The sequence below is a fragment of the Buteo buteo genome, chromosome 18, assembly GCF_964188355.1.
Source record: "Buteo buteo chromosome 18, bButBut1.hap1.1, whole genome shotgun sequence".
Lineage (NCBI taxonomy): Eukaryota > Metazoa > Chordata > Aves > Accipitriformes > Accipitridae > Buteo > Buteo buteo.
Window position 1 is genome coordinate 8,857,134 of NC_134188.1, and position 17,052 is coordinate 8,874,185.

Consider the following 17,052-nt stretch of genomic DNA (forward strand, 5'->3'; position numbering starts at 1 on the left):
CTTCAGTTAACTAGCAGCAAAAGCTCTTTCTGTTTTATTGCCTTAGGGCTCTTTTTTTCAGTACCTGTTAGCTCTTAAAGCTACACTATGGGCTTCAGTAATGTGTACGTAAAGAAATTCAAATACTTTAACAGCATTTTATTCTATTAAGAGTGGAAGTATATGGACAGAAGGGATATTTTCTTAAAAAATAAATTCTAGTTGTCAACATTAACTGTCAGAGTTTAGACTTTGCTTAAAACTTCTGAAATCATACCTTTGCAATGGTATGAATGTGTAGTTCATATTCACCGTACTTACATGTCACTCACTCATCCAAATCTGCAAGTCCCATTTCTATCAGTTTCATATGAATGAGATTTTTGTCATCTTCATACAAAGAAATAGTGACCTCTGGTGAAAGAGCCTGAAAATCAGAAGTTCACAGTTTTGACAGAACATTTCAATCTCAAGCTAACCAATAGTGAAAGTTATTTTACTGGCTATACTCACTGCCTAAATGGAACTGTGAATACACAAAGAGTATCTGTGTTTAAGTAAAGGAAAGTGGGTTTAGAGTAACAGGAATGCTCAGAAACTTCTCGTTTGCTGGATTAAGAAGAATGCCACATGATTTTCTCTCTTTACCTTCATGGTAAATGGTTCACAATTTTAAATTATGAGGATTCACAGTAAAACAAATACTCAGAAATTAGAGTGCTAGTAAGAATTTTAGGCTGAGCAAGAACTAGAAAAAAAAAAGAAAAAAGTGTTTCTCACAAGTATGGAAGCAGAGAGCTGTTTTCCTTCAGTGCACTCCATCATAGCCCACAATGCTTCCACGCTCCATTCTGGGCAATAAGGAATTCTTTTCACATTTCTGTCATATAAAGCAGGTTTAAATCCAGCCAACAGAGCTCGTACTGCCTGAACAGGATACTTCAGCAGATGATAAGGTATGTGACGCAATCTAAAACAAAAATGAAAAATGTTTGCCTGCAACAATTCACCTGTCAAGCTGAACTGTCAGCTTAATGCTTCATGCAGTAGTGGAAACTGGGATCAGAGTCCCTGCCATACAATAACATGCTGGTGTCAGACTGAACATTTCATCGTGCAGGGCTAGGCTCTCTGAAGGACTTCAGCACAGTAACTATCAAGAAGCAGGCCAGTATCATACAGACCCCTCAAACCCACCAGGCACACTAGCTCCCCATTACAGTGCTTGGGGAAGAGCCTCAAGTGCCTAAACCAGATTTGAGCACAGGAATGCAAGCGCAAGTCGTCACAATGCAGGCTCCAAATCTGGTGCGCTTGGAAAATGACATAGGCCTTTGTGGTCCAAAGTGCTTCACACCTGGACATGCTCTAGCCACACTATTGGAAATAGGTACCTTAGTTTTCTATTATCATCTCCCCATTCTTCTGTCTTTCTATCCCAGAAGCAAGGGAATAGGGAAGCAGAGCAGGAAGTGCAACCCTGAAATAAAACACACTCTCTCCCATGATCCAATAGTCCACAAAGCAGGGGATCTGTTCAAATCCCCATTTTGCCTCATCTTCAGCAAGGCTCTGTAGATTCCCCAATGAGCTCAAGAGCAAGTCAATGCAATTAAACAGTATATATATGAAATGAAAGTGCTTCAAGAGAGAAAATTCAGGCAAACTTAGGGGACCCTAAAAGCCTGGGGTGTTTGAGACATTTAGCTGACATCTGTGTGTCAGCACAGGAGCAGTTCCTAGCAGCTCAGCACCAGGCGGAAGAGGGATTTGAACTTCCATTTTCCACACAAGCAGAGCAGGGTGTGCCCCACTCAGATACTCCCTTATCTTATTCCCCAGCTGTCTTCTGTGCAGATGGCAGTTGCACAGGATCAGAGGATTTGTTTGCACACCTGGAGGGCTCAGTCCCTATTTTGTGTAAGCTTCTTGGGTGCAAAAGCAGCTTATAAGCCTGAGCCTACTTCACAGGTCAAGTAACCTGAAGACGATGGAGAAATCTGTTATTGTAATAACGGGCTTCTCAGGAAAACCTGAGAAAGAAGCAGGTGCACAACCCCATGCCCTGCGGACAGAAATTATTTAACCAGCCAACCAACTTTCTCTCCAACTGAAATCTAATGCTGAATTATTATAAATAATATTATCTACAGTTACATAAAAATAAGTAATAATAAATGTAAAAATACATACACTTATTTATAAGTACATACTTGATAATATAAGTGTATACATACATACAGACATAGACATTTTCCATGCATTTTTTTGTTATGTATTTACCTGCTTGTTGGGACAACTGAAAAACTACCATAGTCAACAAACTGAACCAGGATCCTAATAGGGTCAAATTCTTCAATGGAGAGGAGCTTTGCTCTATACCATAAACCATCCTGGTATTCTACAAGGCAAGGCATTTCTGTAAAAAGAAAAAAAAACAACCACAAAACACCCCAAAATATACTCACAGCGCAGTACAAACTAACTGAACTTGAAAATCCATTTTGCTTTGTGACTGAGATTAAGTTTTTTCTTCCTTCTCTAATTCATGCTATTATTTTGTTCTATGCATCCTCCAGTTCTCTCTGAATTTCAATTCACAATCATTAGTATGCAAGTTAAGTCACATAGCAATGATGAGAATTAACAGAAAATTGCTTGGTAAAGATAGTGATCCAAACTGTTTAACATTTAAACTTTTCAACTTTGACTCATTTGCACATTTCAGTTAGTGAACAGACTGCTCTCTGAGAACAGACAACAGTCTGGAGGACAGAAGGCAAATGCTGCCTAAAACCTCAACCAGAATTTTACTAGTTGGTAGAACCAAGTACTAGCACTAACTGGTTTCTTCACAAAGTTTTAGACCCACACACTGTATGTTATTTTAGGCCCAAAAGCTGTAGACAAGAGAATTAAAGCCCATCTTTTGCCTAAATGGAGAAATCCAAAATTAAAGTGAAGTGATGCTCTTCAGGGTTCACATAATTTCTAAGTCCTGGTAACATGATTTTCTGTACAGAACTTGTGTCTTTTGAATATTTAATAGCAAGATTTTCACAGTTACATCTTCAGTGACAGTCACCTTAAGGGAAAAGTTTTATTACTGCCATATGCAATCTAAACTCAGTTCATCAACTTTAACAGGCATCAGAAGTCTGAGTTCTTTCCATCATTTTCCAGTGGAGCAAAATGACACAGAAGTCTCAATTGCATGATTATAGGGTATCATACGATTATAGTGTAGTGTTAACTCCTTACTCTCCAAAAGTTTTATTTAAAGATATATAGAAATATAATTACTCCTATTCCTCAAAAAGAATTTCAGGCTTTTTGTACATCCACATGAAACAACAGGGAAAATAAACACACTAATATACCTGTTTGGAAGTGTGTTAGAAAAGGAAGAGACTCCACACTTTTATTGCACCACTTCAGGGCTTCATCAAGGCTCTCCGAGTCACAGTTGGCATCTCCCGCTGTGGCAGACTGCTTTGTAAGGTTCTTAGAAGGATCAAGGCAAATATAAACCTACTCAAAGAAAATGCTCTCATATTACAATTTTTGCAGATGACTTAGAACCTTCAAATTCCATCAGTGATCGAGGATTATTAGATTACTTGTTCCCATCTTTGAAAGGTTCAGCATATCCTTGTTCCCCTTTCTTCTTTCCTCAATTTATGAGTAATTTCATATTTGCACAATTTTTTTTCCAAAAACAGAAGAGAGTCATGATTTATTAATGTTAAAAAGTAAGAATGAAAGGAACGCATGTACTAGAGAATGTACCCATGTAAGATTTCACAGCTGCGTCTTATTAGAATTCCTTCCTCCTACTTGGTAAATAATCTCACTTCATAATATCAAACCAAGGATTAATTTTAAAGTTAATGAAAGAAAAGCTTTTGAAATGGTGTTTTGTTTGCTATGCAAAGACATTCCATTCACCTAATTTATAACTGGGTCATCAGTATAATGCTGTAGGTTAAGGAAATGAAAGTTTAAACAACATACATAGATTGTAATTTACCTATGCAAGTTTCTAAATGACATGCCTTTTTTTAAAAAAAAAAAACAAAGCTATTTCAGAACATTACAATACTTTAGTGGCAGTCCAAACAAATTAATGAGTAGGTTATTATTTTTTCTAAACTCAACATTATAATGCACTAGCCAGGGAAGAAAATTAATTTTCATTTTCTAATTTGTACACAATATAATCAAGCCATAATTCCATCATGCAACTGCTACTTAAATCTATAGGAGTCCAGAGCAGGATCTAGTATTTACAATTATACAGCATGATCGAAAGCAGGAGTTCAAATCATTTGCACAAAAGGAACCAAAAAATACTTATTATAATGGTTCTCCTGTAAGAGAAGAAGCAGAATACATAATTTAAGAAAAGCCCTTTTCTAAGACACCAAACACTTCCATATTGCATTTAGTCAAAACAGTTCTATATTATAGAATATTAGAATCATAGAATCAATTAGGCTGAAAAAGACCTTTAAGATCATTGAGTCCAACCATAAACCTAACAGTGCCAAGTCCACCGCTAAACAATGTCCCTAAGCACCATGTCTACACATCTTTCACATACCTCCAGGGATGGTGACTCAACCACTTCCCTGGGCAGCCTGTTCCAATGCTTGACAACCCTTTCGGTAAAGAAATTTCTCCCAATATCCAATCTAAACCTCCTGCGGTGCAACGTGAGGCTGTTGCCTCTCATCCTATCACTTGTTACTTGGGAGAAGAGACAGACCCCCACCTTGCTAAAACCTCTTTTCAGGTAGTTGTAAGAGAGCAATAAGGTCTCCCCTCAGCCTCCTTTTCTCCAGGCTAAACAACCCCAGTTCCCTCAGCCACTCCTCATAAGACTTGTGCTCTAGACCCTTCACCAGCTTGGTTGCCCTTCTCTGGACATGCTCCAGCACCTCAATGTCTTTCCTGTAGCGAGGGGCCCAAAACTGAACACAGGACTCGAGGTGCGGCCTCACCAGTGCTGAGTACAGGGGGACAACCACCTCCCTGCTCCTGCTGGCCACACTATTTCTGATACAAGCCAGGATGCCATTGGCCTTCTTGGCCACCTGGGCACACTGCTGGGTCATATTCAGGCAGCTGTTGACCAACACCCCCAGGTCCTTTTCTGCCAGGCAGCTTTCCAGCCACTCTTCCCCAAGCTTGTAGTTCTGCATGGGGTTGTTGTGACCCAAGTGCAGGACCTGGCACTTGGCCTTGTTGAACCTCATACAGTTGGCCTTGGCCCATGGATCCAGCCTGTCCAGATCCCTCTGTAGAGCCTTCCTACCCTCAAGCAGACCAACACTCCTGCCCAACTTGGTGTCATCTGCACACTTGCTGAGGGTGTACTCGATCCCCTTGTCCAGATCATTGATAAAGATATTAAACAGAACTGGCCCCAATACTGAGCCCTGGGGAACACCACTTGGGACTGGCCACCAACTGGATTTAACTCCATTCACCACCAGTCTTTGGGCCCGGCCATCCAGCCAGTTTTTTACCCAGTGAAGCATACACCTGTCCAAGCCATGAGCAGCCAGTTTCTCCATGAGAATGCTCTGGGAAATGGTGTCAAAGGCTTTACTGAAGTCCAGGTAGACAACATGCACAGCCTTTCCCTCATCCACAAAGTGGGTCACCTTGTCATAGAAGGAGATCAGGTTAGTCAAGCAGAACCTGCCTTTCATAAACCTATGCTGACTGGGCCTGATCTCCTCATTGTCCTGTACGTGCCATGTGATGGCACTCAGGATGGTCTGCTCCATAACCTTCCCCAGCACCAAGGTCAGACCGACAGGCCTGTAGTTCCCCAGATTCTCCTTCTGGCCCTTCTTGTATATGGGCCCCACATTTGCTAACCTCCAGCCAACTGGGACCTCCCCAGTTAGCCTGGACAGCAGCCAGGACTGATGATAAATGAAGGTGGCTGGGTTAAGCACTTCTGCCAGCTCCCTCAGTACCCTTGGATGGATCCCATAGACCTGTGTGTGTCTAAGTGGTGTAGCAGGTCGCTAGCCATTTCCCCTTGGATTATGGGTGCTTCATTCTGCTCCTTGTCCCTGTTTTCCAGCTCAGCAGGCTGGGTACCCAGAGGACAACTGGTCTTACTGTTAAAGGCTGAGGAAAAGAAGGCATTAAGTACCTCAGCCTTTTCCTCATCCTTTGTCACTGTGTTTCCCCCTGCCTCCAATAAAGGATGGAGATTCTCTTCAGCCTTCTTTTTGTTGCTAATGTATTTATAGAAACATTTTTTGTTTTCTTAGAAGATGTTAGATTTTGTAACACAATCAGTTTCTCACCACTTCCTGTTCTCCCATTTCATCATTTGACATTCAAAGTCCACATAGGAATCTTATTTGATCAATGAACATTACATTCCACCTTTTGCCCAGGAGACTACTAGAGGGAAGCTGTGTGGGTTTACACAAAAATCAATGATCAATCATCAACCAAAGACAGTAAAACACAACTGTAACAGCCAGAAAATATTCACGTTACTATACAACGTTCCAGTAATTTAATTTTTGGAGAATAAAGAAGAGCTATATCATTATTGTTCTGCCAAGTTAAAATCCAATTACCTATTTTCTTATTATACAAGGTTTAGTACCAGACTGCAGTATTGTAATTCTTAAAATTCATTTTTCAGGAAAATGGTCAGTATTTATTTCTCTGCCCCCACCCAAGAGGATATTTAAAGTCAGAGTTCATTCAGATAGTTGAACTGCACAACCACCTGGGTCAATAACTCAGTAACATTTTGCAACCTTACTAATACTTTTTTATGTTATCTAAAATCATCAGCCATGATTTTCTTTTCACCAGCATGATGGGACTGCAGCATTTCCTGTCTACAACATGTATGTTTACAAAACGTACCTCCTTAGGGGACACCAAATGGGTAACTCTGACAGGAAAGGTATCTCCTGGAACAGGTAGCGGTGGCAACTCGTATGAAGACAAAACAGCAACATCTCCTTCAAGTAGCTCCTAGACCGAGACAGACTTTGGTCAAGCATCGTATTTAGTAACAAAGTAGAAACTAGCTTTGGTACAATTTCTGGTTCAAAGGAGTTATCTAATAATGTAAACAGTGTGTCCTTGATGAAAAAAGTATTAATCAACATTTCCTTTCAATACTTATTAGGTTTTTAAAAAAGCTTTAACTAAAAGATAGTTAATTAACACTTTTAAAATATAAAGATTGTATCTTTGAAATGGTTCTAACATACTGACTTGCTAATTTGATTGCTGATAATTGAAAAAATGCATTAAATATGGAATTCCCTTTAAAGAGAAAAAAATATTTAGAAAGAAAAACTAAACCAGTAGCAATTAAATGGCACAGATTAACCAGAATGCCATGCCCAAGGGTACTGCTGTTTGCCAGAGCAAGTCATCCCTTAAGAGAAAGGCAAAGGATAATTTAACTCCTTTGCCACCAGAATTATCACTCCTTCAAAAAGATAACAGATTTTGCACAGTACAGATACATACTGCCTCAGTAGCACAGCATGCTCCAGTGTGTCTTCTTCCAGAACCATGTATTTTACAGGTTTTCTACATGCCATTAACTCTTTTAGTTCATGACAAAATAAACCTTGGTGCACTAAATTATACCTTTATAAGGTATAGCACATAGCTCAGCTGGATCATAGGTCATGAATACAGCTCCTATTCTCTCTTGTACTTTAATATGACACATAACAATAAGTACAATTTCTCTAAAATACATTTTATTTTTACACATCTACTTGATGAACAGTTTTTACTATGCTCAGAACAAAAAGAAAAGTGGAAGCAACCAGATATATACGACTGCAAAATAAAACAATAAATTCTGACCCTTTCTTCCCCCTGCATGATCTGACATAGGATACAGTACAAAAACCCATTGTGTTCCTCAGAGCTAACTAGGAAAGAACAGCTTTTCCATTGAAAGTATGTGCTCCTAAGATTAAAAAAAAAATTAAAAAAAAATTATCTCAATAAATACTAGTAAGGAAAGGATGTCTAACTGTATCATAGATACATACAAACTAAATGCCAGATTTCTGCAAAACAATCAGGAACATTGTGACAGGCCACCTCACTACACCTGGCTCTAAAGATTCAACTTAAATTCCAGCTTATTCCCAGATAAGCACTGCACGTAGCTCAGCTGGGTATCTCAAGTCAGCTCTTGCGCGTGTCTCTGAAAGAAAAACTGCATTCACTTTTTTGTTGTTAATGTTAACAGACTTTTCTTATTCTCAGTGGATAGGTTACTGCTAAATCTACCACACTTAGGCACAGACAGTCCAGTTGTAAATACTGATACTAAAAAGATGTTCTACTAAGACATCTTTAGGAGTTACCTATTTCAAACAGTTGCCCCTCATCCCTTCTGCCTTTGTGTCTATTCTTTAAAAATCTAAAAATGGCTTACATTCCTTATTACATCTGTAAAGCCATAGCAGAAATTATGTGTTTTTAATATATAGTATACATCACATAATACCCTATACTTAATAGGGCAACACAAGAGTGCTTTTCAGCATGAAGAATTTAATCCAGACTAAGTAAATGGTAGGCTGCAGTGCAGTGTGTTATGCTGTACTTCCTTCTCTACCACATGCAAAGCTTTGTTAATGAATGGTCTACATAAGCCCACCCAGTAGTGTGAGACACTAAAGACATCTGTAGGATGATGAAGACCAAAGTGATAGTCTGGCAAGTCTCAGATTCTGTATTTCCCTGAAACAGACAGGGTATCTTAGACTTTACTCTCATATGGACAAAAGGAAAGCAGAAAGGGCTTTCTATCTAGGTGTTTTCAGAATGCTTTTCCACTAGTCTTGTGGTAAACATCAGTGACAGAACAGGTCTTCTTGGTGTCAGAGATGGTGGGACTTACGACCCACACAGCTGGCCTTCAACCCACATGGCTGGCCTTCAACCCACATGGCTGGCCTTCAACGTATGCCCAAAGTCATTTGACGCTCCAATCCTTCAGCCAGGCTTGTCCTGATAAATTCCTAACAAGGTAACAACAGCTTAGGGTATCTGGCAGGTCTTTGAGTCATACAGATCACTCGTTTTAGAGGAAATTAACTGCCTATTTAGAAGTGGGGAATAGGGACACAAGGAGTAAGCCTTCCTGCAAGTTGGAAGTGCCAAACCACATAGCAATCTCAGTGCTAGAATTTGTAATGATGCAGCACTGCAACACCAACTGCAGTATCTGCTCTCATCTATCACAGAAGTCCACGCAGAATGTGAAGAGGAGGAATTAGTCCTTTGTACACTGCTACTTCTGCCTAAAGATTTCTCTCTCTGTCTGAAAAGACACTGATCTCTCTCTAGAATTGCCCTGGTGATGCTCAAAGTGTTCAGATGACTACAGGTCAGTAACATCAAAAATGGCTTTGCATGAAGTCTTTTCAGCATTGTCTTTGCTGTGATTCAGAAGGCAGGTGCTAACTGAATGAATATGGCTACTATGTCAACAGCAGTTTGAAGTACATCTCTCCTCTGACCTAAACTAATAGAGTATTCCAAAAAACCAGCATTGGCATTTCCAGGGATGGATTAAGACGGAATTGTCTGGTCAAGTGTTTGCTCAGATTATAAGCTTAAAATCTGCAGACTTCAAGTACCTCACTGTAAAGGGGCTGATATGCAATGCAGTTAAATATAAAAATAGTCTGTTTAAGGAATTTTGAACTGATTTTGGTTCAGATGGTTGGAACTGGCTTGTAGTCAACTGCTGTAGAAAAAGTAATTCTAAAAATTTTTGTTCGATAAGCCTGAGCTCAGAATGAAGAGATTAAAAACTTGTCTGTCAAATAAAGCAAGGTCATAGTCCCCCATGCCTGAATATATGAGCACAAGGCAGCACCTGGCTGCCTCGGTTCTGACTCACGGTGGTAGAGAAACAAACAAAACCAACCAACCAAATCCCATCTCCCCAAAAGCCAAATAAAAAATACCACAGTATAATGGTCTTGTATATATAGATAATATATGTGCATATACGTGTATACACACGAACACACATATATATGTACACATACACCTAGAATGAGATTCACTGCTCTAAGTTTATCACGCTTGGGGTTCTGGTGTATTCTCCAATATCCTACTGCCAGGGAATTTTCTGGCTAATGCCTAAGCTATGATTGTCATATGATAACAAAGACAAGTTCCTAAACTCACTTGTGCAGCTCAACAGAAGTGCCTCTCAAAGACAATAATAAACTCTGCAGCAAGTGGGATCTGCATAAGCAGCTTATTACCACTATTAACAGAAATACAACGCTCACAGAACAGAATATAGTCCTTACCAGCTTACTTACCTGAGAACACAGATCTGAAGCAATGAAATAGTTACAAAACTATAAAATAGTAAAACATATAATGATTATACTTTATATAATAATAGTATCCTTTAGTCAACGCAGTGTATGACTTGCGAGGATTGCTGCTTAGTCTCTACAGCTAAACCCCGAACTGATTATGTTTGAACGTTCTCAGAGCTGCATGCTTCCCACTTCTGCTATTCCCGAGGTTCTGCTACTGGAACCAGCTCGAGCTCTGGACACCTTGCTCCTTTTCTGGTCCACAAATGAACACCTCCAATACTAATTTTCTTACAAATTGTTCTGAACCACTTATTCCTGGAACGGATCTGCTTAATGCTATACTCCTTGTGGAAAGCATTCCAGGCTTTCTGAATGCTTCTTGCTTATAACCCTCTTCCACAACTTTATTTTTGTTTTCCAAATTTCATTTTTGTTTTAGTGGTACAATGTCATTTCAAGATCCATATTTAGTTTGCTGGAAGTTGTGTGTCATGCGCTGACTTTATGAAAATGCAACAAGACACTGATTTACAATTAGGTTTTCCATGGTTACTCAGTTCTAATACACACAGAGATTTTTCTAACTGCATCACAGGCCCACGAGCATACATGCCAAGACTTACATCAGCAGTGACAGCAGCGTACTCTGTATTCTAAAATTCTTTTCTGAAGCAAAGACTCATATTGGAAAGAAAAATACATCGGTAGGCTTAAACAGAATTAAGAGAAAAATGCAACAACAAAGCCTTAGTTATTTAAATAAAACTGATCCTCAGATTTCAAGAAAAAAAATATACTGAGAAATTACTTATCTACTTTTTTTGTGTTAAGACAATGAAGTTTGGTGAAAATTTCAATCCTCCTCTAAAGAACACCAGATGAGTATCTCAGACACTAGGAATGAAGAACCTAGGTAATTCCCTTAGAAATCACTAGGTTTATGTTGAAATACTTGATTCAATTTACTTTTGAATATCTCCATCCATGGATATATTTCTATGATTAACTAATCTCTTCAAGTGATAAAAATATTACCCTATTCCTATCCTTTTAAGTTTTAGATGTACACAAAACCTAATTGGACTTTAAACAGAAATGCAAAAATCTCTTTTCAGCAAGTAGTCCAAGAACAAACTCTTTGCAATTCACTATTCCAGACAATCTTATCAACACATGGTATCTACCCTTCTTATGCTACAGAGCTGTGTACGTAGTCTTACTGCTGTTTACATCACAAAACTGTACAGAAATATAAAAAGAAATAACAAATCATCAAAGGTCACAACAAGCAACTGAGTAATCTTTTTTAATGTCAGAATTACAACCGTAGAAGACAAAGACACAGACACGCACACACAAAAAAAAAATCTCACCAGCATTGCTATGTCCTGACAATCTTCAGCAACACAGTACTTCTGGTATGCCATGAAGGAAGAAAGTGACATTCCACCAAAATACAGGTTGATGGACAGTTTGCCCCATGGGTTATCTGGTAATTCCTTACAGAAGACAAAATAAGATTATAACAGTAATAGCGTGACTGAGGTTTTAGAAATAGTGATCAGGAAATTCAAATCTGTCATTCCTATATGCACCATACTCATTCATCAAAGATACAAAACTAGTAAGGATGGCTATTAACATCAGTTATGACACAAATGGGAATATATCCATCTCTGGAATGGCAGCACTGACTACTCAGTCTAACACTGAAACATTATCCCATGTTTGCTCATTCAATCATAAACCCTTCTCTTTCACAATTTATCATTAGAAATTAAACTATCTGAAATTGCAGGTTTTCAGACAATACAGATTATGTGTTTCCCTATAATGTTCATATATTAATTTAAGCTTGGCCATACTTAATTATGCTAAATTTTAATCACTTGAAATTGAATTTAGAAGAGTTTATGCTGTTGGTAGGTAGGTTGCTTGTCAGAATGACAACAGAGAATACAAACAGGATCAAAAAATATTAATAACTCTAAAGGACACATTTAAGGCCTGAAAACTGTAATAAAGCTAACATCACAGGAGAAATAACTTTGGGTTTTGATTTTGTTTTGTCTAAGAAATACATTTACTGCTATATTCCTTTACCTATTTTTCTTAATGTAAGTTAAAATAAAAAAAGAGAACAAAAAGTAAGCCTCATTCCACATCTATGAATAAATTAAGCTACCTGAACATGTATTTCAACCTCTTCATTTTTAAGTAGCTCTTGAAGGCAATCTACTGCATCCTGCTGCCAAAAATTTCCAATCTATTTGGTAAAAAACAAGAAATCCCCACACATTATGATGCTGACAAGTAATACTCTTACTATTCTTAACACAGTAAGAAGAAAATACATGCCTATCATTGAAAAACTTATTTGAAAACATACATCATTAGTTTCATTTATCTACAACAGTTTAAACATTATCTGCTATTTGGTACACTAGAACTTACTGTGTGACAAAGCCGAACAGCAATTTTCAGGTCTTGAAGTGCCTTAGAAAGAGATGCTGCTTGCCAGGTCTAACCTTTACTGTATACATAATGTATGTGTGCATAATCACCCGAAGCATAACCCAAAGACACAGAATTACATTCAAAGATAACTTAACAGACAACAGAAAATACAGGATACTTTAAATACTTTTTTATTCCCTGCAATATCTGTTTTCCTCCTAACTCGTAAGTTTATAAGCCTTTCTTAATCTATCAGTTGAACTGCTTCCAGCAATAAAAAGGTTTTCTTTAAAAATAAGTTTAAAAGTAAGCTAGTCATTTCAGTAATTCACATTTACTAAATGCACCATTCAAATTTGAGTAAGATGGGATGGCATGTGAAGATGTTATTGATGTACCAATTACTTACTAAGAAAAACCCCTAAAACAATTCACTTGTATTAGTTTAGCATAACAGATTGTTTCCTACACAGCTAAGTTCAGAACGACAGAAACACTTCTGCAAGACTTGAAGACTTACAATTTTCTGGCCATTTTGCATTAAGAAATCCAGGCCCTACTTCTTGTTGCTGCTATTGCAAAACAAACTACCACTTCAGAGTGTCATCCTGCCAACTACTGCAGTGTCCTGTCTCACAAAGATTTATTCCAGTAACAGCTCTTTTGAAGCATGGTCACTTCATAAAGCAATCTGGCAGTTCCCGATAAAAGCCTGCCTTGTGAAACAATCCTCATCAGCAGGAAAAAATACCAGCAACTAGTCTCAACCTTTGTATGACTAAACAGTGTATCAATTTGAGTAACTACTAAAATGTCTTAAAATTTACCATTACTCACTGGTACTGTCTTGTAGAGCTGACATGGTATGCAAAATGGAGGAATACCAGTATACAATGTAGTTGGATACAGATGACACTGAGGAATCCTCTCTATGCAACCGTGGTCTATATACTGTACCTATATGAAAAGAAAAGCTTTCCTGAAATAATTTGTGGTTTTTAAGTCATTTAATAATGGAAAGCTTTCATTTACAGCATTCATTTTTCTGGAAGAAAAAATAATCATTTGCTTATAAGAGGGTGATGTGACAAAGTGGAAATGAAGGAAAGAATTAAAAAACTGGTATGGTAGATTGGAAGTTCAGTTTCCCAACTTGCAAGAGATCTTACCTTTTGTGCAATAACCTTACAGTAGTTTAAAATGGAAAGAAATAAAAAATTTGTGAACTAGGATAGTATCACACTTGCAAATCTACATTCAAAAAGCATCAGCAGACTCAAGACTTTAGATAAGATTAACTGCTAATTAGAAAAAGTAGCTGTATACCTGCGCAGCAGAAAGAATTTAAAAACAAAGACAGCCACTACTTCTTGGGTGGGGACAGGGTGGGGAGAAGCTAAACCTAAGAATTTTCAAAGCATTCCACATATGGGAACAACAAGAAAAGAAGAAAAACCTAAAAGGGATTACTTGCAGGTGATCAAGGGTAGCTTTTTACTTAACAACATTTATCATCACCAGGAAAACTATGGGAAAAATTGTGACAACTGAAAAAAGTAGATAGAATTCGTCTTTAAAATAAATGTAAAAATCAGGACAGTTATCACACTTCTAAGCAGAATGAGCATCTGGATAGTCAGGTCAGGTGAACGAAAAAAGGTGTGATCATAAATTTATTTTAGAGGATTAGATTATTTGCCCCCCCCCTCCCCCCCCTTAACATACATGTGCACATACATGTTCCTGCCCCCCCCCCCCAATCAAACCTACCTGGAGAGTACTACCACCAAGTTCCACAACTTTACCACGATACCACACGGTATCTGATCCTCTTACAACACAGGCTTCTCCCTTTTTCCAGCAGTAGGGTTCCAGAAGACCAAGGCATTTAAAGTTACTTTGTATTTCAGTCATCAATTTGTTTAGTTCAGTTTCTGGGGGAGGAATAAAAAAAAACCAAAAAAATTTCAAAATAGTCTGTAACATATTAGTGCAAATTATTTCTCTAAAAACCAGCAGATTCAGATGAAGACATGTATAAACATAAAATACATGTGCTGCTCCAAAAAATATTTTCCAACATTGATACAGTATGTATATTCAACACCTAGTATATGCAAACAAGTTACTACTTAGAACAAAAAGTAAACTGCATTTCCAATTGTGAAGCCATTAGTAATTCTGGATTCTAATCGCAGAGAAAAAGTGTCTATAAATTTTGCAACTGACACCTTGGCAGCACTAATACAAGAGCCTCTCCGTGAACAGGACAACAGATTCCCAGACAGTGGTAGGACACCATGCAACAACACAAAACAGGTGTCCAGAAGACTCTCTTCTGCTATGGGTAAAGTCTACAGCAAAACTGCATTAAGAATACAGTCTTGGGCGAGTGGGGTTACTGTCCTTTGAACTTCAAATTTTGATGATATGATCTAATAGTTAAATGTACTTGTGGAGTAAAAAAAAAAAAAAAAAAAAGAATTAGCATTCTCATATGGAAACATTTCTCTAAAGCACAATGTATTATCATGGTAGTGAAGACTGACACTGCATCTGTATCTCTTTCAAACAGTACAAACAGAAAATATTAAGAGATACAGAATCTATCACAGTACAAATAATAAGCCCAAGGAAAGTGGGTACTGAGCTCACATTGAAGGAGAAAAACTCAGTAATACTTGAGAACCAGGCTAACTTCTGAGAATCTTTAGGAATGTATCTTCATTATTAGTAAAATGTATCACAGTCTCAACATTATAAAATAAAGCACTTGCTGCTTTACCCAATACTGCCTAGAGAACAGAGGCAAGTAAGCTGCCTGCCCAAGGGCTTGGGGTTTTTTGGTTTCTGGGAAGGGTAGAAGGACAGGAGAGCCAATTTTGATGGGTTTAAGGAGAATACACCACCTCCTGGGATGTGGGTTTCCTTTGCCAGAGCTGCAGGACCTCTCCCCACCTCTACAGAGCAAGGGGTGCAGGGGCACGCACCCCTCACTCCCCGTGCCAAAGGCCTCAGCACCTCCTAACAGCAATCCTCCCCAACAGGAATATTCCAGAACTGTGTTCTGATACAGAACATGTATACTAGAACACATATCTGATATGTTCTCATACACCAAAGCCATCAGATTCATAGACATAAATGTATTTTCTTCTATGTAATCTTACCAAAAGATTTTGGTATTATATAAATAGTTCCATCATGTCCAACGCAACTTACTACAGCTTGAAAAATTTTTGCTTCAGGTATAACAGGGGTTTTATATACTTCGCCCATTCCTGAATAAAGCAACGACTTATATGTTTTGCATAATTTCTGTTCACTCTCTGAAACAGTGATGTTTTCCTCTGGAGCAGTGCTGTTTCTTGCACATGCAGTTCTGGAATTGCAACCATCCACTTGTGTGTCCTCTTGCTCTAAATGTACTTTAAGATGTTCCTTGGAGACCGAGTAAGGCACATCAGCTTTATCAGTTCTAGCAGATTCAATCAAATCATATCAACACATTAACTGACAAAGAACTTGAAAAGTGCAAAAGAATAAAATAATAGACGTAAAAAACCAAACACACAATGATGGCAAATGCTTGTTAAAATACTGTTAATATCTCATCTACCAACTTAGATAACTGAAATGTGCAATGGATACAATTAATAATGTTATACTCAAATAAGTTCACTAAAAATGGAGTTCTGTTGTTACATATGCTGTAGAGGACAATCCAAATTTTTGTTTTACTTATTAGCTTATCACTATGTCAATACTAGAGCCTGAAAGAATATAAAAGAAAAGTATCCAAACCTTCTCTTTCTAAAAGCCAAACCCTTTTTAATAAGGTGTTCTGAAATATCAATCAATTGTCCTGTTTCATCTTTGCAAAGAATTTTCACAGGCAATGCACAAGCCACAACACTTCCCTGGAAAAAACAAGAGCACACTGAACAACAGATTACAATATGCATTTCCTCTAAACTACAGGCATGTTTTTCATTTTATTGGTACTGACTGCAAACCAGACATCATTGAACAACTGATGCCCACATTAGAAGACACAAAATTTATTTAATCTATGTCATAGTTCCCATCATTTTACCATCTCTTCTACACATGACATTAAAAAAGCAGTAACAGAATAAAACCTTGCTTCCTCCCTTAGTTGTTTCATTAGAATGAACTGCCAAATGCTTGTTTTCCTCCAGCAGGAGCTCTAAACCCACTCATAAATACCTTTGCTCATAGT

At 38.0% G+C, this 17,052-nt stretch overlaps 1 protein-coding gene across 1 annotated transcript in view; it reads right to left on the reverse strand.

Annotated features, from left to right (window-relative positions):
• Positions 1–307: 307 nt before the first annotated feature.
• Positions 308–17,052, reverse strand: part of RNF17 (ring finger protein 17) — a 51,710-nt gene continuing 34,965 nt past the window's right edge. The window contains exons 26-36 of the mRNA XM_075050419.1: positions 16,614–16,729; positions 15,980–16,287; positions 14,580–14,743; positions 13,647–13,766; positions 12,538–12,618; positions 11,726–11,851; positions 6,889–6,999; positions 3,360–3,510; positions 2,263–2,398; positions 760–949; positions 308–406 (exon numbers count right to left, since the gene is read on the reverse strand). Of these exons, the coding sequence (XP_074906520.1) occupies positions 308–406; positions 760–949; positions 2,263–2,398; positions 3,360–3,510; positions 6,889–6,999; positions 11,726–11,851; positions 12,538–12,618; positions 13,647–13,766; positions 14,580–14,743; positions 15,980–16,287; positions 16,614–16,729 (1,602 nt within the window). The remainder of the gene's footprint in view (positions 407–759; positions 950–2,262; positions 2,399–3,359; positions 3,511–6,888; positions 7,000–11,725; positions 11,852–12,537; positions 12,619–13,646; positions 13,767–14,579; positions 14,744–15,979; positions 16,288–16,613; positions 16,730–17,052) is intronic.